We start from the raw sequence: 21,118 nt of genomic DNA, 5'->3' as shown, positions 1-21,118 counted from the left end.
ACAAAGGCTTCATAGATGTATCAGATATCAGTATCCAAGAACCCTAACCCTACTCCATCTAGCATCTTCATCTACATCTACACCTACATCTTCATCTACATCTACACCTACACCTACACCTACACAACCTCAACCCTCAAACCTCAAAAACCTCTGCCCAAAACTCAACACACTCCCTCAACACACTCCCTCAACACACTCCCTCAACACACTCCCTCAACCCCTCCCTCAACCCCTCCGGCAAAACCTCATCCGGCAACGCCACTGAAATCTTCCACGCCAGACTCGCAATCCCACCGGGCCCGTCAACTGGGCATGCCAGGAACCCAGCCTCCTTACCGTCCTCGTCCTGGATGGTGAAGTTACTGTTTCCGTTTGAGTTTGGTCCGTGGGAGACGCGGAGGCGGGGGAGGAGGGTACCAAGGCATCACCGTCATCACCAACAAAGGCCGTGACATTTGGACTATGGCCGAGGAAGAAGGAGTTAAATAGAGCGTTGAAAGGGAGGCCGTCGAAGTCGGATCCTTGGGCGGCGGCTTTGGCTATGAAAGCGCGTTTGGTGTTGCCAGCGTCGCTGGCTGCGAGGGCGACGGGGAAAATGGATAGGAGGGTAGTGAGTTTCATTTTGGGAGTTGGTGAGGATGGATTGAGAATGAGAGGAGAGGGTGGTGGTGGTTTATATGGCTATCGAGAGCAAGCAGCGTGCTTGGAATCTCACCTTGATACGGATTAATCGGTAAACGGCGCCAGAATCCCAGTCGTTGATCCCGGTTGAGGTATATGTCGCTGGACCACATCTGAATGCAATTTCCCTGTCGATCTATGATGTGTGTGATTTTGAGTCGGTTATGATGGAGATTGTATGGGTAGCTAAGGTAGTTAATTTATGGTGTATTGGAGGTTTTCCTTTGAAATTGAAAGGCTCTAGCGATTCAGGTCTGTAAATTGAGGTCTAGTGAGTGGCCATACTCGACTAGCCCTACATAGCCACTCCATTGAATTGATGAAGTGATCTACAGCTGTGATTGACATGTTACATTCTACTGAGACTGTACGGAGTACACAAATTTGCAATTGGTCGATCATGATTAAAGGTAGTAAAACTGACCTGTGTCCGTTGCTGAAAGGGGACGACGGTATCCATGTTGACATGGGTCAGGATGCAGGTATTGATTTCCAATAAAAGAAATGCATAAGCTGCATATTAGAATTCTATGGAAGTATCACAGGAGAACCAATCACATCATTATCCTCAATAAGCAATTATTGAAACTTCAGTTGGTTCGGCTTGGGTTGATATAGTACAGCCAGGGACCTGGTTCAATATCATATTCGTGCATATGTAGTAAGCAACAGTCATCGTGTGTGCAATACCCGAGATTCGACCGGCCCGTTCAAATACACACCAAATCCCCGTTTCGCTCGCCAGGTAACTACACGCACAGAGGCGACACAAAATTTATGCCGTGTGATATCGGGTAGTGGCTGACGCAGGTGGGAGGTGTTTGCGGTCGTGAGCCTATCGCTGAAGTCATATGCAATAGGAAGAAGAAAAGTGATTCTGAGTGTGTTCGATACCTGAATTGTGCCAATTCCAAGCCTAGCTACTGAGGTGGTGAACAGGATCGACCCGCTGCTTATGGTTTGCATAGAAGCTTCGATAATCGCAGATCGCGATTAGTCGTGCCATGGAACCACTTTTCAACATCGATAAGGTGCATAGAGAACAAGAGACTACTGAGCTACGTGCCCCAATTTACTGTGGAAGAGTTTGATATGCGATCATAGACATTAACAGTTATTTACTCATAACGCTTTTGTACAGACAAACAAATATCAACATGCACTTATCACCCTTTCTTTCCTCCTTTCCAGCGTAATCACATCACTGCGCGATGTGTTTAGATGTACTCCCAAGCGGCAGTAGCGTTCTGCTGAGCCTGCACAGCCATAGCAGAGAAACCAAGACACTTGCTAACGTCACCCTGAGGAACGGTAGCGTTCTGCAGCGAAGCGAACACCTGCCACTTGCTGTCATCGGCAGGGCAGGCCATGAAGCCAGAAGCACCCTGGCCCTTGTACGCCCAGTGGCCGATACCAGTGGAGGTGCTGGCGGGGGTGTACTCGAAGGGACCGGTGGAAGCACCCTCACCCATGTAGCCGGAGTGAGGGGTGGTGAAGCGCAGAGCGCCGTTGGAGTCGACGTAGACAGCCTGGCCGCCGGGGACGGAGACGTCCAGAGCAGCGCCGGTGCCGACGAAAGCGGTCACGTCGCCCTTGGGGCAGGGGGCGACCTTGGAGACGGTCTCGGGGCAGTAGGTCGAGGCCTCGCCGCCGAGGTAGAAGTAGCTGCCGTCGGCGTTCAAGGGGAGGAGGTGGATGGGGGAGGCAGAGCGAGCGGACATGACGGAGAAGGCACCGTTGGAGCGCTTGGCATGGCCACTGCTAGTAGGCAGGGCGAAGGCCATGGGGAGGACGGAGAGGATGGTAGCGAGCTTCATTTTGTTGGTGGTTGGTTTAACGAGAGTTCGTTGAACGAGAGTAGTTGGTATTAGAGTAGTAGTGATTGATTGATTGATTGAGTGAGTGAGTGAGTGAGTGATGATGATGAGCTGAATTGACCGGGAGATCAAGAGGTTTATATAGCTTCGTGGGATATACCTGGGAGATAACCTGTCTCTTTCAGGATATCAACATAGGGTCTGCATGTCTCAAAATGATGTCTTTCTGTCGGCCTGGATCGACCACGTGTGGAGGCAAATTTCCTGATTGGGGTATTTCTCCGCAGGGTGCATTCAGGGTTATTTTTATCGGCAGCGTTGCATCGTCTATTTGTTTATACGGTACAGAGTACTATTTTGATAGCTGTACCGTTCTATACAGGTCTATTGTTCAGTACACAGTACGCCAGCACATATTGTACAGCTATGTGTACAGAGTATCAGACTCGGTACATCTTCGGCATTGGCACGCCGTTATCAACTGATGCCGATCTATTTCTGGCTTTCCCGATCTGGAAAACACCGCCACGACTGCACTGCCCTGCAGAATTTTCTAATGCACTATCACCATTTAGCACTATGTCCGGGGTATTGACCATGTCTCACAACAATCTTCCAGGGTTCACATCTTCTCGGCGCTCCTTACAGGGCTCCGGCACGGAATAACCGTCTCTATTAATATTTGAGGCATGATGTCACGATGTATAAACTTTGCAGATACGGAGTACGATGAATCGAACCGAGTTTGTTTACTTGTATGATGCTTCGATCGCTATGTTGGGCAGCCGAATAACAGCCGAAACTATATGGGCATGTCTTAATTGGGAGGCCAAAGCCCTGTCTCCGGAAGTTATCCGATAAGGCCTAGTGGATTATGTTCGATATGCTCCGTACCGGCAGCCTTGAAAAAGCCTCTGTGAATTCCGGAAGAGGCTAGAGACTTCGGTTTTGTTCCTGTATAGAGAGGTTGGGAGGCGATTTCACACTCATCGATGGAAAGCTCAAGTGTACGGGGCGCAGAAAAAGACACCGGCTAGCTTGATTATAGGGTGTTTTGACTATGAACGCCAATAGTATCAACAAGATACCGTTCATAAGTACTGATGCACAAATTATATATCGTACCACCAACCTGCCTCCGGGACACCACCATAAGCCCAACAACCCGAATGGAATCTACATCCCAGATATGAGACATGCAGGATGTATTTTGCCCAAGCCAATGTAATCCGTGCTTGTCTATATTTTTACATCAACGATTGAATAACACACACACACACACCCTTAGAACCTGGTAATGGCAGAGCTGGCCGAACGCCGATATTATTCGGCCACATTGGCGCGACATAAATATTCTCCGAGGTTCCTTACCTACAAGCATCTCCATAGGCAACAAGTATGATCTCCCTAACATATCGCTCCATAAACCAGCACTCATCGTGCACAAGATCTGACAGTTATGCATTAATGCGGGTCACAAAGTGCCGAACAAAGCAGCGATTGGCTGCGCCCCTGTATAATCTAGTGCTAAATCGGTGGATTAATGAGGGGCAACGCAGCGGGCTGGCAATCCCGCAACCACCGATCTGATGCAAAAACATAACGAGCCATGTCTGGTCTCGAAGCAATCGGCATCGCAGCGAGCATTATCCAAGTCGCTGAACTTGGTGCCAAGCTTGCGGTCAAACTGTGCACTTTCTATCATCAGGTTAAGGAGTCGAATGAGGCTGTTCAGAGTCTGTCGAGTGATGTTTCGCTGACATGCAGTATTCTGCATCAATTGGGGGATAGTCTCGAGCAGGATGCGGAGACGAGGCTGTACTCGGCCAATGCATTCATTACTGCGCAGGAGGTCCTGGGAGAGTGTAGGAAGGTGTTTGATAAGATCGACCATGCGGTCGAGGAGCAGAAGCGCGATAATACGAAGAATCGGGTCGCTCGCGTGACGAGGAAGTTTGGACTCGCGCTTATGGAGAGAGATCTGGATATGATGAGGACCAATTTAGAGAGGCTGAAGAGTACGGTGTTGTTGATGTTGAATGTGATTATTTATGCCGGGCAGATTCGGTGGTATGTCTTACTCTGCATAACTAGTGGTGATGTTGACTAACAGATATAGTAAATCCGAGTCTCCTCTCCTGAAAGAACAACGAGAACTCATCGATCTCCTCGTGGCAGAGAAAAAGGCCAACGAGGACAAATACACCAATCTTCAAAAAGCCATCGAGTCGGCCCAAGTGAACAATCACTTCCAGGCGTTGACTCCCTCCATCAGCCAGGATACGGCGAGTACCACAAGCACTGCATACGACCCATCAACAGAAGTAAAAGAGTACTACACCCTCGTCAAAAACCTCCTCGAACGAGTCGACGCCTGCAAATATACTCTCGATCCAAGCCGACACCGGCGCATTCGCTACGGCGTTATGAATGTGCATTTAGCAGAGGAAAAGCTATTCCGGTCTGTCGATGAAGAGAAGCTCTCACAGCTCATTCGTGGAGACCCGATATTCGAGTCGCAAGCCATGCACGCTCCTGCAAAGGCCACAAAGCTGCGAAAAGCACGACCAGCGGTTGCGAACACCGGTGAAACGTTTAGCAATTTTGATACCCGTCCACTGTTTCCACCTTTATTTGGCTCCAGCCCTATCCACTTTGCTACAGAAAACAATGGGCAGACGTCGTCTTCGGCTTTTGCCACGGTAACAAAGCCCAAAATGTTCGGTTCTGCGAATCCGAGCTACAATCACCGCGGATCGGAAACTGATTATGAACCTTTGTTTGGGCGGGGCTTTGAAAGCCAGGACAGCCCCAGTCATTCGGCGGATGATGTCTCTAATGCCGTGGAAAACTTTGTTCTTGAGTGGACGACTATAGACAAGGGTGAATTACATGATTGATTATCAAGAATGGCCTTGCATGCAATAATTGGAAACATTCAGGATTAATTGCTGGGAGGTATTCGAGAGAATTACTTGGCCAATCGTTGTATAAAATCTGTATCTCATAAGCTAGCAAGGTGATAATAAAGTGGTTTCATGTAAATCATTAACCGTCAGTCTATGCTATACATTCGGCCGTATAAGAAGCCATAAGCATTTCCGAAACTTCATCTCCTCATAATAAGACTCACTTCTTCGGCCGCTTCCAGAATCCACTGGATCCGTCCCATTCTTCTTCTTCAACGTCGCATTGAACCGGGTTAATTTCGACTTGGACGTCCACGGCAGAATATCAAGCTCAAGCTCAGCAATCCACGGCTGCAAGATTTTGATTCGCTGTTGCTGCAAATCAACCCCACCCTGCACCTGTCCCTGCTCAAGTCCCTGCCAATTCGCAGAGGTGGCAGTGCCCGCGCCCGCCTCATTCAAAAGTCGCTGCGAATCAGGCATCTGCCGACTAACTTTCCCCTTCGAATCCAGAATCGGTATGTTGGCAATATACGCCAACGCATCATGCTTCACAATCTCGACCTTCAACCCCCTCGGTCCGAAAATCTCCTGGTTCGCTTGCCGGATGTACGAGTCCGTGCGTGATTTCGAGACTCCATGGCTTCCTAGATTCGCGAGGCCGCTTACTGCGGAGCCGAGCCAGTGGAGCGGAAATAGGATTGGGACGGATTGGAGGATGCCGCCTGTTGCGTCGAGGACTTGGAGGGGTGGGTTGCTGGTTATGAGTTTGTTGAGGTGGTCGAGGAAGGTGAAGAAGGATTCGCGGGGGAGGTTGTAGGCTGTTAATATGGGGGCGTAGGCGCGGAGGAAGGGGGAGTCGAAGGAGGGTTCTATTGCGGGGATTGCTATCGGTTTGTTTGATTGAGTGGTGCCCGGCTGGGGTGGTGAGTCGGTGCCCAAGTCTGTTGCTGTTGGGGTGTACGGTGGGGGTTCCGCGTTGGCTGGGCTAGTATTTGATGGCCCAGCAACACTATCGGAAGGACTGTCCAAGTTCTCAAATGGGTTTTGTGACTTTTCGCTGGCCATGGTGTGAATGATAGTGCGATGTTGAGTAGTACTCCGTAGTCTAATTGAAAACAAGCACATTCTGGGGGACAATCGGGTCTTATAGAAATTCGTAGTATTCGTTGTTAGGGCTGCTCAGCCTCGTATTTTTTTTTTTTTTTTTTTTTTTTTTTTTTTTGTTAACTACCTAATCAGAAAGCTTGTTCCTCTCCTTTTCCCGTTGCCTTATAGTGGCGGTGCAGAATTAGGATGAAGTGGTCATAAAGCAGTCAGCCTTGCCGACTTACTATACTAGATTGGGTACATTAACATCATATGGACTACTATTGCAGAGCGCTATAAAATATCAAAATGTATACAACGTCGTCAACTTGTAGTTTGTCTGGCCCAATATAGCGGAGGCAATTCGGACTCTTGGGCAATTTCGAATACATTCCCATATTATTCGTGGGCTACATATATCCTTTGTCATTTTGTCGGGAACGCCATCCCACTTCGAATATCAGTCGGTATAAGTGCTGAGTTTTCGTGCACATATAGATGGCCATTATATCGCGGCAATTAACGTGTGCAAGTACTTTTATTTACTTTTATATAGTTATATATATATATATTTTTTGGCCTTCCGACACGGAGCCCAACTCTTAAGTGTGAGCGTGGTGAGATGTTGCCAAACATCCATACTTTGGAGCGGATAGTGCCTGGCTCTCGTCGACGTCGATAAGAAGGAAGACTTTTATGTTAGAATGTGTGAGCCGTCAATTTTTCTGCTGACCCGGAAGGACCTCACTAGAAGAAAGCGATCACATGGTTATTCCGTCGAGCAGTTTCGCTGTTCAGCTAAAATTCGCATCATACCAGGGAATTCGGCTAACGCCTGAGTGCGCGACCACACCATTGTATCCATAACGCTAACAAAATGATTCCTGGTGTCAAGCCACCTCCACGGGACCAGCTCGAGGAGCACTACATGTCAGGTTTGAACATAGACTGGTGTATGGCCTGGACGGATAATGATGCTTACAGCATCCACTGCGCACAGATGCGAGTGTTGCTGATGGGTCGATAGTTTCTTCGTCGACTGCTAGAAGGGTGGCTAGTTTTGTGATTAGGGTAGTTGCTGCTGTGTTAGATGGTTGTCCGGCGCCTTTCGAGATTTTAACACCACTGAGCCTTGAGGGTGTCTTGTCTGCGGGTTGGCTGTTGTCAAAGAGTATTGACGGTGGCTGTGGGTGCGTTGGGGGCTCTGTTGGAAGAGGACTTTCGCTATCAACCAGGGGGGTGGTATTGAGCTTGTAGGGTGTCGCTTGCTTCAACGGAGGGAGCGGTGCAGTCATTGGTAGCTGTTGACGTGCGTCCAATTGTGCGACATGATTTGTGATCCTGTAGTATCTCCTGGCAACGCTTGCGAAGCACCGATGCACTGTCCAGATCATCCAACAACTCTCCTTCTTTGGTACCGTTAGTCAAAGTGTAACCTTTGAAGATAAACTGTAGACTGCAAACTCACCAGGAAACCACCCCGGGAGAGTCCCGAATATCAAACAATAATACAGCGGAAGCCTCCTCTGATGCAGAAAGATAATCTCCCCATTCTGACCAAGCAACTTGAATATATTCGCTACAGCATCGTCCATGTTCTGCGAGAGATCAGGGATTCCGTTGATAGCGATGAGATCGTAATCGTGCCATGTGTATCCTTGTGACTCGGGATCGTGTATGATATCCAGTAGCCGGAGACTAACCATCTCGCTACAGTCGCCAAGTTTCGTAGCAGTAGATAGACTCTAATACATCGGTCCGGACGCTTGTCGCGTCGTATCTAGCAAAACGAGCCTTGTTGCTGCCAATTCCTCCCGTGGTCTTGAGCAGAGAAAGCGTGGACCCCGGTGTCATTCCAATTCCCAAGATATTCATCTCGGGATCTTGATGGATTATATTCTCCAAGTAGGCTCTTGTTTCCGGGGACATGTGCTTGGCCGCGTAGGCCTGTTCGTATAGCTCATACCAGACATCCTCTTCCGGCGTGAGTATTAGCGGGTGGATTTCTTCTCTGAGGATTTGAGGAAGGTGTTCTCCAAAACGACAGAGGAACTCACCAAGAGGGCCTGAACGATGGAGTTTTTGTTGGAGTTCGTCTCTTTGAGCACCGTTAAAGTGGACAGGCTCGCTAGCCCTGTGTTCGCATTGTAGCTTCATGTGTTCCACGTAATTCTAGTGAGCGGGTTCGAACCCCTTCCCGTCGAGTGAGCTCATCGCGTCGAGGAAGAACATCGATGACAACTGTTCAAGTTCCCCTTCAATGCACGGGCCTGCCACCCGGCCAAGCTTCAGATCGTGTACCTCGAAAGCTACCTCCTGGGAGTCCCCGGTCTGTTGCACGACATTCACAGCGCTTTGCGCCCCAAAGATGCTTGGCTCTTGGATACAGATTTCTGCGAGAAGCTCGTCTCCTGGTTTGGCGCTAATGCTGTCTGAAACCCACATTTCTCCGATTGCGACGGGGGTTAATAGTCTAGGTCGTCCCTCGGGTCCACAGGATGCGAGAGAGGCGGCATGAAATAGAGCTTCCACTGAGATAGGATGTATGACGTGTGGATACTCGAATCTACAAGGCATCGTGGATTGAGTATCAGGGATGCGGGTGGTGCAGACTGTCCTGGATGGCTCTTGAGACATGTCGACCATACTCTGGTACGCCTTACCGACTTGCAACCCGACGCTTTCCAGGGTAGTATATGCGTTCTCCGGCTTCATGCTCTGGGCGGAAATTGGCTTGATATCAACAGGGTCCATGGCTTCCAAATGCCTTCGCTTCCGCTCAACATTTATCTGCCCATAGCAATGCTCCCTGCACCCAACGCCCACCAAGTGCGAGAGCACAGTGAGGACCGATTTCAAGGAGCACATCCACATCGGCTCCGACGCACAAGCTGCGGAGAGAATCCACAAAGCGAACGGGTGACTTCATGTGTGTGGCCCAGTAGCTCGCATTTAGCTCTGATGGGTGTAGCAAGTGACCTGTAACTGAGCTCCGGTATCCGATCATCAGCAAATGTCGGAAATCCGACGGCCGAACTAAAACGGTAACTCGCCGATATCCATTATATCAAACCGGCAATTGCGCGGGATATACCATACGCTGGACCAATCTTTGCAGGACCAATGACAGGGGCATTTGTAATTCCTTTCGCATAAAGGAAAAGGAACGACCCTAACTCAAATGCATTATACACAAGCAGATTAGGTATCTATGTTACAGTATAGGAAAGTCCGGATTAAGCCACCCCAATGGCACCTCACTATTAAACAACTGCCACATCAGCCAATCAGCCGAAAGCCCTGGCTCAGAGTCGGCCGTATCTTGGCCCAGATCTAGATTATCACCGGCATTCGTAAAACTTCGAACTGAGGGAAGTGCCTCCGCCGGCCTTTGCATTTGTAAATTAGACTGGGAAAGTGCCTCTCCATCCTCGTGGAATAGCGACTCGCAAAGGCGCTCGAGGGAAGTAAGAAGGTTGAGAACTTTCTCCAGGTGCGGATCGCGCTTGAACTGTGATAGACCAGTGGTAATCTGGTGCATGACCTCGTGGTCGTCCTTATCGAGTGTTCCGATGATATTACAGAAAACAACGAAGAAAGGGCTGAGTGGGTATAGAAGCAATGTCCTGCGACTTTGTTAGCAAGACTCCAGGAGCAGAGAGGAGCAGAACCAACCATGTCAAAAAGGATGGGTATGGATCGTCAAATCCCAACTCAGCGCGGTGTTGCTGCAGAAATAGAAACGCCCCCAGAGATTTTCGAGCGTAGACTAGACATTCTCTATGTACTAAAGGGGTGAATGTGCATCTCAGACGCGTTCGGAGGATTTCCACGTAGATTGCATAGTAGCAGAAGTCGGCGGCAATCCAGTCATATTGAAACGTTTTTGGGAGAGATTTACGGCTCTGTTATTGTCATCAGTGATGCAATCGGGATAGCCAAGGGCCAGGGAGCTTACGGATTCTAGGTCTTTAGAGATGCTGTGCATCCTTTCCTCGATCAAATTGCAAGTATCCAAAATGTACCTGGAATCTGCTCGCTTCAAATGCGACGAAAATGCAAGCAGGTGCCCTTGGATCTGCGCGAGATCCAGCAGAATTCGGATTAACGGGTCATACGGTGACTGCTGCATGGAGGCGATGAGCTCTGTCGGAGATACATTAAGATCAGGCAAAGCTGTAGGCCGCAGGAGAAGTGCGCTGACTGTTCTATCCATATAGTAGCACCAGTATACGGCGCTGTGTATCTCCCCTTCAGCCTGTGAGCGAGCCGGTATGCTGCGAATCCGATCATAACCGAGTGCGACAATTTGCTGAGCGGCGTATGAGTTCAGAGCCCAGCATTGTTTGACATCTCCCAGTTGTTGCATCAACAAGGCCTATCCGTGTTAGTCTCGGGTCATGAAAATTGATTGCAGCGCTTACACTCGATACCAGGGACTGAATGGACTGCAGGCTCGGCGATGCAAGGATGTTAAATTGGCGCATACTCCGGAGAGTAGCTGCGATGGAAGCATTTCTTGACTGAACGAGCTGGTTCTTCACAACGGGGTTGGTTATCATTCTCGAGAGCTGATAGAAATGCATGATTGCTTTGACGTAAATGCAGACGCAGTATTGATGGAACAATTGTCCCTGGCAATCACCCTTCATGAGAGCCGCGGCCATTTTTTCAAGCGTCTTGTTCGATATATGGTCTGGCCACTGAGGCCCGGTATTTGGATGCAAGAGCATCAGTAGTAACTCTGCTGGAGGAGCTTCCGGTACAGTAGCAGGTTCCTCAGTAGCAATGTCCGTTGTATCATTCCCGACGCTCTCGCCTGGCTGCTTTTCCTCACATCCTCCGATTTGGTTCACCAGCTGTAGAGCGGCTTTGAGAACAGTCTGTTGTTTTTGACTGGTATGTCTGCTGTCACCCAGTTCTAGCTGGATGACCGATCTTGCGCGCATTGCATGATGGTTGGAACAATCAGTGCCGGCGTCGCTCTCCGCACGCTCTTCCAAGTGTTCGTGAACATCAATTCGTCGTCTCTGCCTTGCCGGTGCCTCCTCGACTTCACTGTCATCTAGATTTGCCGAAAGCTGGCCACCTCTGAACGACGCATTAGTTTTAGTTTGGGCGTTCAGTAATACCAGAGATTAGAAATGGAATCGCACCTTTGCGACGGAGGTGTCAGCGTTGGTCTTTCTACTTGAAATATACTCTCCTCCGGAGTCAAAATACTGTTTTCATTAGCATGGCATCTTATCATGGGTAAGATACAGGCGACCAACCCCGGCAACGGTCTTTTCCTCGACCTCCCCGGACGAACTCGGCGACAATCCACGCCGGCATCCGCGCAATTCGCGCAACGTTGCTGTCTATCACATTTGACCTACGGCTATATAAGCCAAGAACATAAATTGGACCAGATGAATTGAAGGATAAAAACCTTTCTCGAATGGCACCGATCGCACTAGAACCGAGTAAGCCTAAACATCCCGAAATTCAATGTACCGGAAAAGGCAGTAAGTGGGCTTACGGCAGATAAGATGTCCCCAATGAAATAGCCTTGTGACATTCTTTCTAATATATGTACATGAAGAATTTCCGACGCAATAGTAGAGAAGTTGACAAGCAATGAATAATTTACAGAATCCTCCGTCCCGACCAAACTGCCGACGGCCCACTTTCCGAAACTGTTCGGATCCCCGAACACAAATAGAAAGGCTTAGAAAGGAATTCCCTTGCCGTCGTAAACCTCCCATCCGGCATGATAGGTATTCTTGAACGTGCCGTTATCTTTCTGCTCGACGGAATTGATGACCTCCATAATACCGTTTACTCCTTCGTCGACTGTGAGATGAGCCTTTTTGCTGCCCATGTCGGTTTGAACCCACTGTTTTTGTTAGATGCCGGGTAACGATAATCAGGGGAACGGGAGTGGAACTCACGCCAGGGCACAGTGCGATGAAAGTATAGCCCTCATCCTGGTAGGACAGGGCGTATTGAACTGTCAACGCGTTGAGAGCCGCTTTGCTGATTTTGTAGGCCGGGGTAGGAGAAAAGGCCATGTGCGGGGCATTTGTGATGGATCCGAGCGTGCTCGAGCTGATTTTAAAGTTAGAGCATGTTCCGGAACTATGGGTATTAGGCAGACTCACATGTTGATAACCTTCTTCACCTGTCCGCTCTGCAGCAGAGGAAGGTATGCGCGGGTGACATTATGCACGCCTGTCACGTTCACAGACATATGCCATGCAAGATCGTCCCTATGTCTCGTTAGCACCGTTCCCATAGCTCGCATTCATGTACACATACATCTGTGCCACCTTGCCATCCAAAGCCGCAAGAACTCCCGCACAGTTGACGAGAATGTCCAGACTCGACTGGCCCAGAATCGACTGGACCTCGTTGACGGACTGGGCAACACTGGACTCATCAGTGACCTCAAGAGGAACAAAAACGACGCGGCCGTTGGACTGCGCAACGACTTCCTCGATGCCAGGACTGGACTTTCGCGATGTAGCGATGACAAAATCTCCCTGCGACGCGAAACGCTTGACCATCTCGAAGCCGAGGCCGCGAGCGCTACCGGTGACTAGGACGTTGGGCATTGTGATTGAAGATAAATCGTATGTAGGTCTGTATCTTCTGCTATGTGTAAAGACCAAGTTACAGAGTACAAGGTATAAATAACAGACCGGACTACATTTGGCTCCCGAAGCCCGAAAAAATCGAGCCATTCGGAGACCCGCATTTATCTCCGGCCGTTGCTTAGCAATTGTATCGTCCAAGGAGTGGAGTCATGCTGTGGATATATTATTAATTGAGAGAGAAAATGGACAGTGAAGTTTTGAGAATGTAGAGAGTAGAGTACAGTAGAATACACGGTATGCCCAAGTGCGAGGAGGTCTGGTTTTGACCAGAGATGGCCATCCGTGGTGGTGAAGTATTTTAGGAGGGTACGTTGGGTTTTGAATCCTGTGTTTATAATTAGATATGCTGTAGCCCATGAAATATGCATTCGTTGAAAATACTAACCAAAACCTCCCCACACACCACCACAATACCGTTCAACTAATCTCTCCTGATTCTCCAACAGCGCCGGTTCGATCTGCGAAAAAGGGACTTTCAAAATATGCAAATCATGCACGGTAGGGTTATCGTTCGGGTTGCATTTTCTGTAATGCTTGTTCTGGAAGATCGGGTCTGATGAATTCGATATCGGAACCGCCTGGACATCCCAGGTAGTGTAGAGATATGTCCCCGTTGTTACGGCCAGGGCACCACCGCTGGTGGAAAAGCCTCGACGGAAGAGGATTTTGAGCATGTTCACGGATGGATTTTTGTTTAATGATGGCAGAGGGAGCTTGTTTAGACTCGGAGCAGAAATCGCAGCGGACCGTCGGAGATCTTGTGGGATAGGTCGGACATCCGACTCGGAAGGGAAAGGCATCAGTCCCACCTATCTACCTTTTAAGGATTTTACACGGGCTACGGGGGGGGGGATCTACAAGAGGTGCCGTCGGAGGTCGGAGTATGAACAAACCCGGTTATTGAAATAGGTGTATCATTGCTATACCTGTACTCGCTATTGCTAATGAAAAAGAAATTTGACTATCGGCGGTCAACGTCCTCCGCATGCTCGGTAACTTCGCCCTTCGAATCGTCCAATTTTGTTTCAGGCCGGTGCTCGATGTCCCGGAGATGCCCGAACGCAAATGTCCGTTCGAAGAGGACGTCCATTTCCTCAAGAGAACGGGCCTTGGTCTCCCGGACGAAGAGGAATACCCAGACACCCATAGCAAAGCAGAAGATACCGAACATGATAAACGTGCGCCAGCCGATGTTGGAAATAGCTGCGGGGGTTATGTAGGTAATGACGAAGTTGAATAGCCACTGCGTAGCAGAACCCAGACCGACACCATACGCACGCAGACGGGTAGGAAAGATCTCAGATACGTACACCCAGGGAATCGGACCCCAGGAGGCGGAGTAGCCAATGACATACAGATAAATCATGACGACCATGGCAAGAGAGGAAGAGGAAATACCCCCGCCCGTGCTGTCCGGGTCCGGGGGCTTGCTGACCAGCACCGCGCCCAGAACAAACATGATGGCGCTCATCCACCAGCCGCCGATGATGAGGGACCAGCGACGGCCGATCTTGTCGATACCTATGATCAGGAAGATACCCGTCGCGACGACCTTGACCACACCATAGATACCAGTGGTGAACAGACTAGTGTTGCCACCCGTGACACCAACGGTTTGGAAGAGCTGGGGTGCGTAGTATCCGATACTGTTTGTGCCGGAGAACTGTTGCCAAAACATCATGATGAAACAGTTGATGAAGCGTAGACGGTTGCCGGATTGGAGGGTCTCGCGCCATGTCAGGCCTTGTGTTTCTTCGACCTCGTGCTCGACGGCTGTTTTGATTTCGGAGAATTCAGCCTGGACGTCCGGGTCATCCATGGGCTTGCTGCGCATGTATGCCAGGGCCTTGAGGGCTTCTTCATAGCGGTTTTCTTTGGAGAGCCAACGGGGGGATTCGGTCAGGAAGAACATCCCGATAAACATGAGACCGCCAGGCACGAGCTGAAAGGCAATAGGGATCCGCCATTGTTTAGTCGTAGGGGCGATGTTCTCGCCAACACCGTAGCAGAGCCAGTAGGCCACCGTGACACCGATGACGAGGAACTCCTGGAACAGACCGGCGATACGACCACGGATTTTCGGAGGGCAGTTCTCAGACACGAAGACGGGAGTGATGGAGGACATGCCACCAATTCCGAATCCTGCAATCACACGCCCGCCGTAGATATAGGAGAGCGAGCCGTTTGCAGCGCTTTGCACGGCGGCACCGATGAGGAAGATCATGTTGAAGCCCATGATGGAGTATCGACGACCGTATTTTTCGTTGACGAAGGCACCCAGAATGGCACCGAAGAAACATCCGGCCGTCAGAAGGGACACGACATTGGACGAGACCTGCGCACTCTCGCTGCTTGAAAAGCCTCCTGAGGCGGAAAGACCGAAATCACTCTTGAAGCTCTGCAGCTCCAAGACACTACCCATCACACCAGTATCATAGCCTAGCCTGTCAGTATCACGACCCAAAGTAATAAAGCACTGAAAAGACTTACCGAATAAAAAGGAGCCAGTGTATGCCACCGTGGCCAGCACGTACACACGCAAATTCCCGAATGCCATGTTGCAGTCAGTCACCTCGTGAGATTTGAACAAGATGTGAAAAAGAGGATGGTCCCATTTATGATAGACGAGAAATCAGCTGAGAGACTGAAGTACCCCGGACTTTCCAAGCATGACGATTGGTAATGCATCATGTTCATTACCCGACATCAGGGCCAAGCTGAATGCATCAAACGCCGTTTAGTCCCAAGAAGAGGGTCCAGAGCAACGAGATGAGAATATGCTAACTATTATTCGAGCATCGCATATACGATAAACATCCGGGTCACGGGGTCGGCATTTGGGCCTCGCTCGGATAAATTCCGCAGTGTTTAACTGGTCCGGGGAAAGAAGGGTGGAGATTATATGTCAATCAGGATCTCATCTTGCCCCGGATAGGTCAATGAGGCGAAGAGAAAGCCTACCCCAGATTATGTTAGCCGAGATGCAGAGGCGGGGCCGATCTGGGGGAGTTTGATTGCACCGGCAAGTTATGGCGTATATTTTATTCCGCACAGGAGAGAGGGGAGCAGGAGTGTTCTCATGCCATATTGCCATACCTTAAAGCTGACAGTATCCGTTGTGCATGCCCTTGTGCATGCATCCGTGCTACTTGAGCCAGACCAAGCACAAATTCGATATCATGTTCTTGTCTGACATCCTACAGCGACCCCCCGGTCCTTCGGGTATACGGATTAGAGGCACAACCTCATGGCACAGACCTCGCCGGGGCCTGTTGACAGCCGATATATCCGGGGAATGTGTGGAGAGACGTGCCATGGGTGGTCAGGCAATACAAGCCGTTTAAATTGCTGTTTGCAATACATATATGATATATGATATTTGCCTTGATGTCGGGTTTGCACTGTTTGATTAGTTTGCTTTCTGCCTTCTTTTTTGGACCGCAACCATGTTTCTTCTACTCATCTGAGTCCTCATTCACCATGTGTCCGCCGCTCGGAGCCATATCCGGTCAATCAACTGATTCCAAAGAATATCCAGAATGTTTACCGCCGGATGATCTCTCCCGGGGCGCCTACGACCTTGCGCGATCATGCCTACCCCCGGCCATCCTGAATCACAGTGTCCGTGTCTTTCGCATCGGAGAATGGCTTGCTAAGGCATCTCAGTCGGACTGGGCATACGAGAAATGGAATCTTCTCTTCGTGGCCTGCATTCTTCATGACATAGGCTGCGCCAGTCAATTCGATGGTCCCCAGCGATTCGAAGTCGAGGGCGCCGATGCAGCCGCAAACTATCTTCACCAACATAAAATCGCCGGGTCGGACGTACACGAAGTCTGGCAGGCGATTGCTCTCCACACTAGTCCGGGGATTGCGGAGCGTATTAGTGTTCTTGCCCGTCTTGTCCGTCAAGCGGTTCTTATCGACTTTGGTACTCAGTTGGATCAGGAAAGCCACAGTGTTCGAGATGCTGCTGAGGAGGCGTTTCCGCGGCTTGGTATTGAAAACATTCTAGGGGATGTTGTTGTTGATCAAGCACTGAGGCAACCTCAAAAAGCACCGCCGGCTTCGTGGCCTGGTGTCTTGTTACGGGCAAAGAGGGACTGGCCTGAATGGGAAGGTGTCAATAAAGGGTTTTGACTGTCTCGGATATGGTCTCTTTCTATCCTGTCAGTCTGTCGCACCGCTACGGCATCGCTAGGAAGCGTAAGAGTATATATAGCAATTGTCATAGAATACACGACCGTAGTTTTCAAATGAATAAGAATGCTTTTGCTCAATTGTATAGCATCTACTCCCCACACGTTCAACGCCCAGAGAATCCCCTGATTTAAGCCTCCACGGCAGCAGAAGCCAAGTCTTTAGAAGCAAGATCAAATACAATAACCGATACACGGCCAGATGCATGCCCAATGAAAATCCGGTCATCTCCAACAGCCATTGCTGTCGCGTGATAATCTGGAAGAAGCCACAGAACCTTTTGGCTTCCAAGGACTAGCCAGTCGCCCTCCAGTCGAATCCAGTTCACGTTTATGGATTGGAGTGTAAATTGCCTTTCAGATGGTGGCAAAGAACATAGTCCTCCATTTGTCTTCACATATCTCTCACCACTCGAAATCGACGAGATATATTGAATGCCTATGTCAGTGTCAATGCAATGCCTGTGCTGTAGAACTCCTGTAGCTGCATCCCAAATCTTGATCATTCCGCGATAGCAAATTCCGGCCACAAAGCCGCCATCGGGTGAATAGGGTATTGGATCAGTTCTTCCATAGTCTCCTGTGAGAATTCGCTGCGGTGTATATTGAACCACGTCTCATAGACCCATTACTTCTAGCCAGATAAGGAAACTTCGACGAAGAAAGTCATATGCCTTGTGCATGTCGCATGGCCTCGCATGACCTCGTTCGAGATGTCGGACTCAGTACCGACATGCATATTCGAGACGCAGAAGACGCTTGTTTTGTAAAGCCGTGTCTTTGCTCTTCAGAGGACCTGGATCTTCAAGATCACAAATGTCTTCTTTCAGACCCTTGTTTGTATCCTGCATAAGCACAACGCATTTTTTCAAACATCCACAACTGGAAGCATTGCCCGTGTAGCCAAGTCACACTGGAGGACAGTGTAGGCCAGGCTGACCACCATATATCAACTAGCAACATGTTGGATAAATTGCACGCAAGATATTTCCTCAGCAACAAATGAATCAGTTCTACTTCCTCGTTCTTTTTCCTGGGCGCAAGAATGGGCCTAAAGGCATCGAGGGTGTCTCGTACGGTATTCTTACCAAACCCCGTGATGTCTTCCAGTTCTATGCTGGTCATCGGCCGCATAGCAACGGCCAAACAGTGCAGGATGTCAACAGTAAATTGTCGTGGATACTTTTTGTACTGGCGCTCAAGTATATCCCGGAGAATTCGATTGTACATAGCGTCCAGTCCGGCCGGAAAGAGCTTGTCTAGAAACACAGTATTCTCGTTGACTATTTTGCGTTGTGTCTTTGCATCGTCCAACAGGGGCATCATCCAGGCCATCCAACACAATGTAGAGATCATGGGACGCAATTATGTTTCGAATCATGTCGTCTAAACATTGCCAGAGAAGTCCAACATTGGGTTGACTGAACAAATCTGACTTGCGACCCGGGGATTTGTTCAAGATGACTTTGCACAAGCCATCTCCATTCTCCAACACGAGCATTTGACTTAAAAGGCCCAAAACAACTGCAAGCTCCGTGCTAAACCTGACGTTTCTCGTGTCACAGTGGTATTTCAGCACAGGAGCTTCTCGATGTTCTCCAAAGCTCTGCACAAGCCTGTCGACAAGGAACTCGGAGAGATGAGTCTTGCCCTTTCCAGGACCCCCACATATCCAGAGGAGGCTGTTTCCCTCATCGCGCTGCCATTCCTCGAATTCGCCTTGATAAGTCTGCCCCGCGTCAATCCCTCCACCAACTCACCAGCGGATCAAAGGATGAGAGGGAGTTGGCTAGAATCGTCAAGAATATCGACAATGGGAGGATGAATCTTCTTTTGCATATCCAGGCGGCTGGTGTTGGACTCACCGTTGATAATCAACACAAAATCACCGCCAATACCGCAGTCGTCAACGAGGTCAACCGTATTGTTCAGGCGAGGTTCGGCGATGATAGCAGGCTGAAGATCGCGGACATCATTGAGAACAAACCCATGCAAGGTACGGATGTTGCAAATAAGCCCCGTCAATCTTGTTGGATATGCTAACGACGAACAGCCGATGGCACAGTATCTCTCATACACCATGCTCATAGAGCAACTGCCCGAGCTCGGGAGGTCTACCGTTGGGCCAATAACCTCATCCTCGGGAACCGATATATATAGTAGCGCGCTAGTGCATGGAAACTTCTACTATAAGCATGGCAATTACAAAAGAAACATTGCAAAGGCCTAAGGGAAATCTAAAATTCTTACGCTGCAAGGATATAGGAACAGATACTTTCCAACAAAGGAAAATTCATTTTCTATGGGGGGATTATTCCCAATTATGTCGTCAATGTGATCATTTCTACTGATGTATAGTGACAAAACTTTAACTACGAATTCACGAAAGAGATATTCCCGGCACATTTCGGAGGACATCCAGCGAGATAGAGGCAAACTGATGAAGCTAGAACCATTCCCAGCAGTATCCGAGCCAAAGAGCGGCGTGTTGAGCAACAAGCTCAGACGCCGGAGATCCTGGGAGGTCTTTTATGAACCAATACTGACAACATGGGCTCCGATATAAAAAGTAGCTATCAGGTGCACAGGAACTTCCCGGGCTAAAATCAATAAACCCTTTGGACGGCAGTGCCAGACATGCGGTTCCGGGGTTATCCGTTATCCCCAATGAGTTCATAAAGGCGGGTCATCTCCCCGTGCATGAAAAACGAGGCAAAACGTGCCGCGACCTTAATCCGGTCACTTGTAATGCAGATCTCAAGCAGTTTCCGCAAATGCAACATTTCCGGCGTCATATTGCCGCAAACGAGTCCTTGAACATTTTTTTTTTCGGGGAGACCGGCGACAAACCCCAACAAGCTTTGACGAGACATGGCATCGGCGACAATTTCAACAAGCGAGTCACCGCTATTGTGCCCGAACTGTAAGGGTGTCCGAACTGTAAGGGTGTCCGCACGCACTCCGGATATGGACATGATGATCAATGATCTCATTAACGCCAGGCTGGGGAAATGGAGATTTGGAGAAGCCAACACTGATAGGCTGTTTGTATTTTTATTATGTATAGGCTCTGCAGCTGAAGGATTGTTCGGCGAACGAGACAAGCTACATTCGGGGCCCAAGTTGATACTTGGCATGTATGGTGGCCTTGGAGAAGTTAGGCCACGCCTCAGGGCGTGAATTCCTTGTGGATTTGGAGATGGCACAGCTGGCGAAATGTCTCGAACTGAGTTTCTTGACAGCTGAACTATATTATCTCCGACCGGTCAAGGCACGATACAACCAGAAAAAGGACCGAGTTTAAATTTCTTCCGAAATAGATAAACCAGAATAGCTTTACTCCGGAGTACTCACTACCGAGTACGCGTACAAGATAAAAGATATGCTCGCTTTGTTCAGGCAAGCCGGGATCCGCCGGTGGTCACCTCCTATGCACCCCAACGGTATGTACAAACTACTCCAACTAAGCGGCCGGCGTGTAGCTTAAGTTGAGTTAATATCTCATTATCTGGGGAGAGTGGATGCATTGTAGCATTAATCATTATTCATCGGCTCAAAGAGATAACGTTACGGACAATGGCCGATGGCACCGGGGGGTTCTAACCCAATGCAGTTTTCTCCACGCCCAAGTCAAGATAACAACCAGTCAACCTTGTTACTAACAAGAACTCTCAGCCCTAGATGTAACCAATGATACCGTCTGGAGATAAATTTGTTCCTGGCGTGGCGAACCATATCATACAATGACAGATACTGAAACACGCAGACGGGCAAGTGTGCCG

At 49.3% G+C, this 21,118-nt stretch overlaps 13 protein-coding genes across 13 annotated transcripts; 2 read left to right on the top strand and 11 right to left on the bottom strand.

Moving 5' to 3' along the window:
• Positions 1-190: 190 nt before the first annotated feature.
• ASPGLDRAFT_37627 (uncharacterized protein) lies at positions 191-624 on the bottom strand (the record flags this gene model as incomplete). The annotated part of the gene is made up of 2 exons (XM_022544853.1): positions 191-349; positions 421-624. 2 exons carry the CDS (start codon positions 622-624, stop codon positions 191-193), a joined length of 363 nt encoding a protein of 120 aa, XP_022398501.1.
• A 1,146-nt stretch (positions 625-1,770) lies between these two features.
• Positions 1,771-2,785, bottom strand: ASPGLDRAFT_49767 (putative IgE-binding protein). Its single transcript, XM_022547174.1, has one exon. It carries the CDS (start codon positions 2,499-2,501, stop codon positions 1,902-1,904), a length of 600 nt encoding a protein of 199 aa, XP_022398500.1. The 5' UTR covers positions 2,502-2,785; the 3' UTR covers positions 1,771-1,901.
• Positions 2,786-3,920: 1,135 nt separating this feature from the next.
• Positions 3,921-5,484, top strand: ASPGLDRAFT_592195 (uncharacterized protein). The gene is made up of 2 exons (XM_022548368.1): positions 3,921-4,571; positions 4,621-5,484. The coding sequence occupies exons 1-2, from the start codon at positions 4,111-4,113 to the stop codon at positions 5,399-5,401; spliced, it is 1,242 nt and encodes a 413-aa protein (XP_022398499.1). The 5' UTR covers positions 3,921-4,110; the 3' UTR covers positions 5,402-5,484.
• Positions 5,485-5,566: 82 nt separating this feature from the next.
• ASPGLDRAFT_37624 (uncharacterized protein) lies at positions 5,567-6,478 on the bottom strand (the record flags this gene model as incomplete). Its single annotated transcript, XM_022544852.1, has 1 exon — positions 5,567-6,478. The coding sequence occupies one exon, from the start codon at positions 6,476-6,478 to the stop codon at positions 5,567-5,569; it is 912 nt and encodes a 303-aa protein (XP_022398498.1).
• A 623-nt stretch (positions 6,479-7,101) lies between these two features.
• Positions 7,102-7,794, bottom strand: ASPGLDRAFT_37623 (uncharacterized protein; the record flags this gene model as incomplete). The annotated part of the gene is made up of 3 exons (XM_022544851.1): positions 7,102-7,190; positions 7,316-7,423; positions 7,482-7,794. The coding sequence occupies 3 exons, from the start codon at positions 7,792-7,794 to the stop codon at positions 7,102-7,104; spliced, it is 510 nt and encodes a 169-aa protein (XP_022398497.1).
• Positions 7,795-8,209: 415 nt separating this feature from the next.
• ASPGLDRAFT_37622 (uncharacterized protein) lies at positions 8,210-9,253 on the bottom strand (the record flags this gene model as incomplete). Its single annotated transcript, XM_022544850.1, has 2 exons — positions 8,210-8,633; positions 8,691-9,253. The coding sequence occupies 2 exons, from the start codon at positions 9,251-9,253 to the stop codon at positions 8,210-8,212; spliced, it is 987 nt and encodes a 328-aa protein (XP_022398496.1).
• Positions 9,254-9,713: 460 nt separating this feature from the next.
• ASPGLDRAFT_68255 (fungal specific transcription factor domain-containing protein) lies at positions 9,714-11,448 on the bottom strand (the record flags this gene model as incomplete). Its single annotated transcript, XM_022549240.1, has 4 exons — positions 9,714-10,125; positions 10,175-10,404; positions 10,458-10,877; positions 10,924-11,448. The coding sequence occupies 4 exons, from the start codon at positions 11,446-11,448 to the stop codon at positions 9,714-9,716; spliced, it is 1,587 nt and encodes a 528-aa protein (XP_022398495.1).
• Positions 11,449-12,033: 585 nt separating this feature from the next.
• On the bottom strand, positions 12,034-13,136 carry ASPGLDRAFT_49763 (SDR family oxidoreductase). Its single transcript, XM_022547172.1, has 4 exons — positions 12,800-13,136; positions 12,643-12,750; positions 12,433-12,589; positions 12,034-12,377 (listed from the first exon to the last, which is right to left on the bottom strand). The coding sequence occupies exons 1-4, from the start codon at positions 13,093-13,095 to the stop codon at positions 12,210-12,212; spliced, it is 729 nt and encodes a 242-aa protein (XP_022398494.1). The 5' UTR covers positions 13,096-13,136; the 3' UTR covers positions 12,034-12,209.
• A 24-nt stretch (positions 13,137-13,160) lies between these two features.
• ASPGLDRAFT_591976 (uncharacterized protein) lies at positions 13,161-14,017 on the bottom strand. The gene is made up of 3 exons (XM_022548365.1): positions 13,523-14,017; positions 13,359-13,462; positions 13,161-13,289 (listed from the first exon to the last, which is right to left on the bottom strand). Exons 1-3 carry the CDS (start codon positions 13,935-13,937, stop codon positions 13,239-13,241), a joined length of 570 nt encoding a protein of 189 aa, XP_022398493.1. The 5' UTR covers positions 13,938-14,017; the 3' UTR covers positions 13,161-13,238.
• Positions 14,018-15,874, bottom strand: ASPGLDRAFT_592141 (sugar porter family MFS transporter). The gene is made up of 3 exons (XM_022548366.1): positions 15,628-15,874; positions 14,316-15,576; positions 14,018-14,270 (listed from the first exon to the last, which is right to left on the bottom strand). Exons 1-3 carry the CDS (start codon positions 15,692-15,694, stop codon positions 14,099-14,101), a joined length of 1,500 nt encoding a protein of 499 aa, XP_022398492.1. The 5' UTR covers positions 15,695-15,874; the 3' UTR covers positions 14,018-14,098.
• A 663-nt stretch (positions 15,875-16,537) lies between these two features.
• ASPGLDRAFT_49762 (uncharacterized protein) lies at positions 16,538-17,414 on the top strand. The gene has a single exon (XM_022547171.1). It carries the CDS (start codon positions 16,618-16,620, stop codon positions 17,275-17,277), a length of 660 nt encoding a protein of 219 aa, XP_022398491.1. The 5' UTR covers positions 16,538-16,617; the 3' UTR covers positions 17,278-17,414.
• On the bottom strand, positions 17,292-17,994 carry ASPGLDRAFT_591911 (uncharacterized protein). Its single transcript, XM_022548364.1, has one exon. It carries the CDS (start codon positions 17,840-17,842, stop codon positions 17,468-17,470), a length of 375 nt encoding a protein of 124 aa, XP_022398490.1. The 5' UTR covers positions 17,843-17,994; the 3' UTR covers positions 17,292-17,467.
• A 1,649-nt stretch (positions 17,995-19,643) lies between these two features.
• Positions 19,644-20,587, bottom strand: ASPGLDRAFT_49760 (uncharacterized protein). Its single transcript, XM_022547170.1, has one exon. The coding sequence runs from the start codon at positions 20,471-20,473 to the stop codon at positions 19,988-19,990; it is 486 nt and encodes a 161-aa protein (XP_022398489.1). The 5' UTR covers positions 20,474-20,587; the 3' UTR covers positions 19,644-19,987.
• Between the last annotated feature and the right edge of the window lie 531 nt (positions 20,588-21,118).

The sequence above is a fragment of the Aspergillus glaucus genome, assembly GCF_001890805.1.
Source record: "Aspergillus glaucus CBS 516.65 unplaced genomic scaffold ASPGLscaffold_17, whole genome shotgun sequence".
In the NCBI taxonomy this organism is placed as follows: Eukaryota; Fungi; Ascomycota; class Eurotiomycetes; order Eurotiales; family Aspergillaceae; genus Aspergillus; species Aspergillus glaucus.
This window is presented reverse-complemented; position numbering and strand designations above follow the sequence as displayed.

Excerpts from the sequence above, each read along its gene's own strand:
- ASPGLDRAFT_592141 (XM_022548366.1), bottom strand. The coding sequence starts at position 15,694 with ATGGCATTCGGGAATTTGCGTGTGTACGTGCTGGCCACGGTGGCATAC. Across the intron at positions 15,577-15,627 it reads CACTGGCTCCTTTTTATTCG|GCTATGATACTGGTGTGATG; the intron begins GTAAGTCTTTTC and ends CTGACAGGCTAG. Across the intron at positions 14,271-14,315 it reads TCCAACATCGGCTGGCGCAC|ATTCCTCTTCGTCCGGGAGA; the intron begins GTTTATCATGTT and ends GGGTGTCTGGGT.
- ASPGLDRAFT_49760 (XM_022547170.1), bottom strand. The coding sequence starts at position 20,473 with ATGCCAAGTATCAACTTGGGCCCCGAATGTAGCTTGTCTCGTTCGCCG.
- ASPGLDRAFT_49762 (XM_022547171.1), top strand. The coding sequence starts at position 16,618 with ATGTGTCCGCCGCTCGGAGCCATATCCGGTCAATCAACTGATTCCAAA.
- ASPGLDRAFT_592195 (XM_022548368.1), top strand. The coding sequence starts at position 4,111 with ATGTCTGGTCTCGAAGCAATCGGCATCGCAGCGAGCATTATCCAAGTC. Across the intron at positions 4,572-4,620 it reads TATGCCGGGCAGATTCGGTG|TAAATCCGAGTCTCCTCTCC; the intron begins GTATGTCTTACT and ends TAACAGATATAG.
- ASPGLDRAFT_591976 (XM_022548365.1), bottom strand. The coding sequence starts at position 13,937 with ATGCCTTTCCCTTCCGAGTCGGATGTCCGACCTATCCCACAAGATCTC. Across the intron at positions 13,463-13,522 it reads TGGTGTGTGGGGAGGTTTTG|GATTCAAAACCCAACGTACC; the intron begins GTTAGTATTTTC and ends TTATAAACACAG. Across the intron at positions 13,290-13,358 it reads GGCATACCGTGTATTCTACT|CATGACTCCACTCCTTGGAC; the intron begins GTACTCTACTCT and ends ATATATCCACAG.
- ASPGLDRAFT_49767 (XM_022547174.1), bottom strand. The coding sequence starts at position 2,501 with ATGAAGCTCGCTACCATCCTCTCCGTCCTCCCCATGGCCTTCGCCCTG.
- ASPGLDRAFT_591911 (XM_022548364.1), bottom strand. The coding sequence starts at position 17,842 with ATGATCAAGATTTGGGATGCAGCTACAGGAGTTCTACAGCACAGGCAT.
- ASPGLDRAFT_49763 (XM_022547172.1), bottom strand. The coding sequence starts at position 13,095 with ATGCCCAACGTCCTAGTCACCGGTAGCGCTCGCGGCCTCGGCTTCGAG. Across the intron at positions 12,751-12,799 it reads GATGGCAAGGTGGCACAGAT|GGACGATCTTGCATGGCATA; the intron begins GTATGTGTACAT and ends AACGAGACATAG. Across the intron at positions 12,590-12,642 it reads GTGAAGAAGGTTATCAACAT|CTCGAGCACGCTCGGATCCA; the intron begins GTGAGTCTGCCT and ends CTTTAAAATCAG.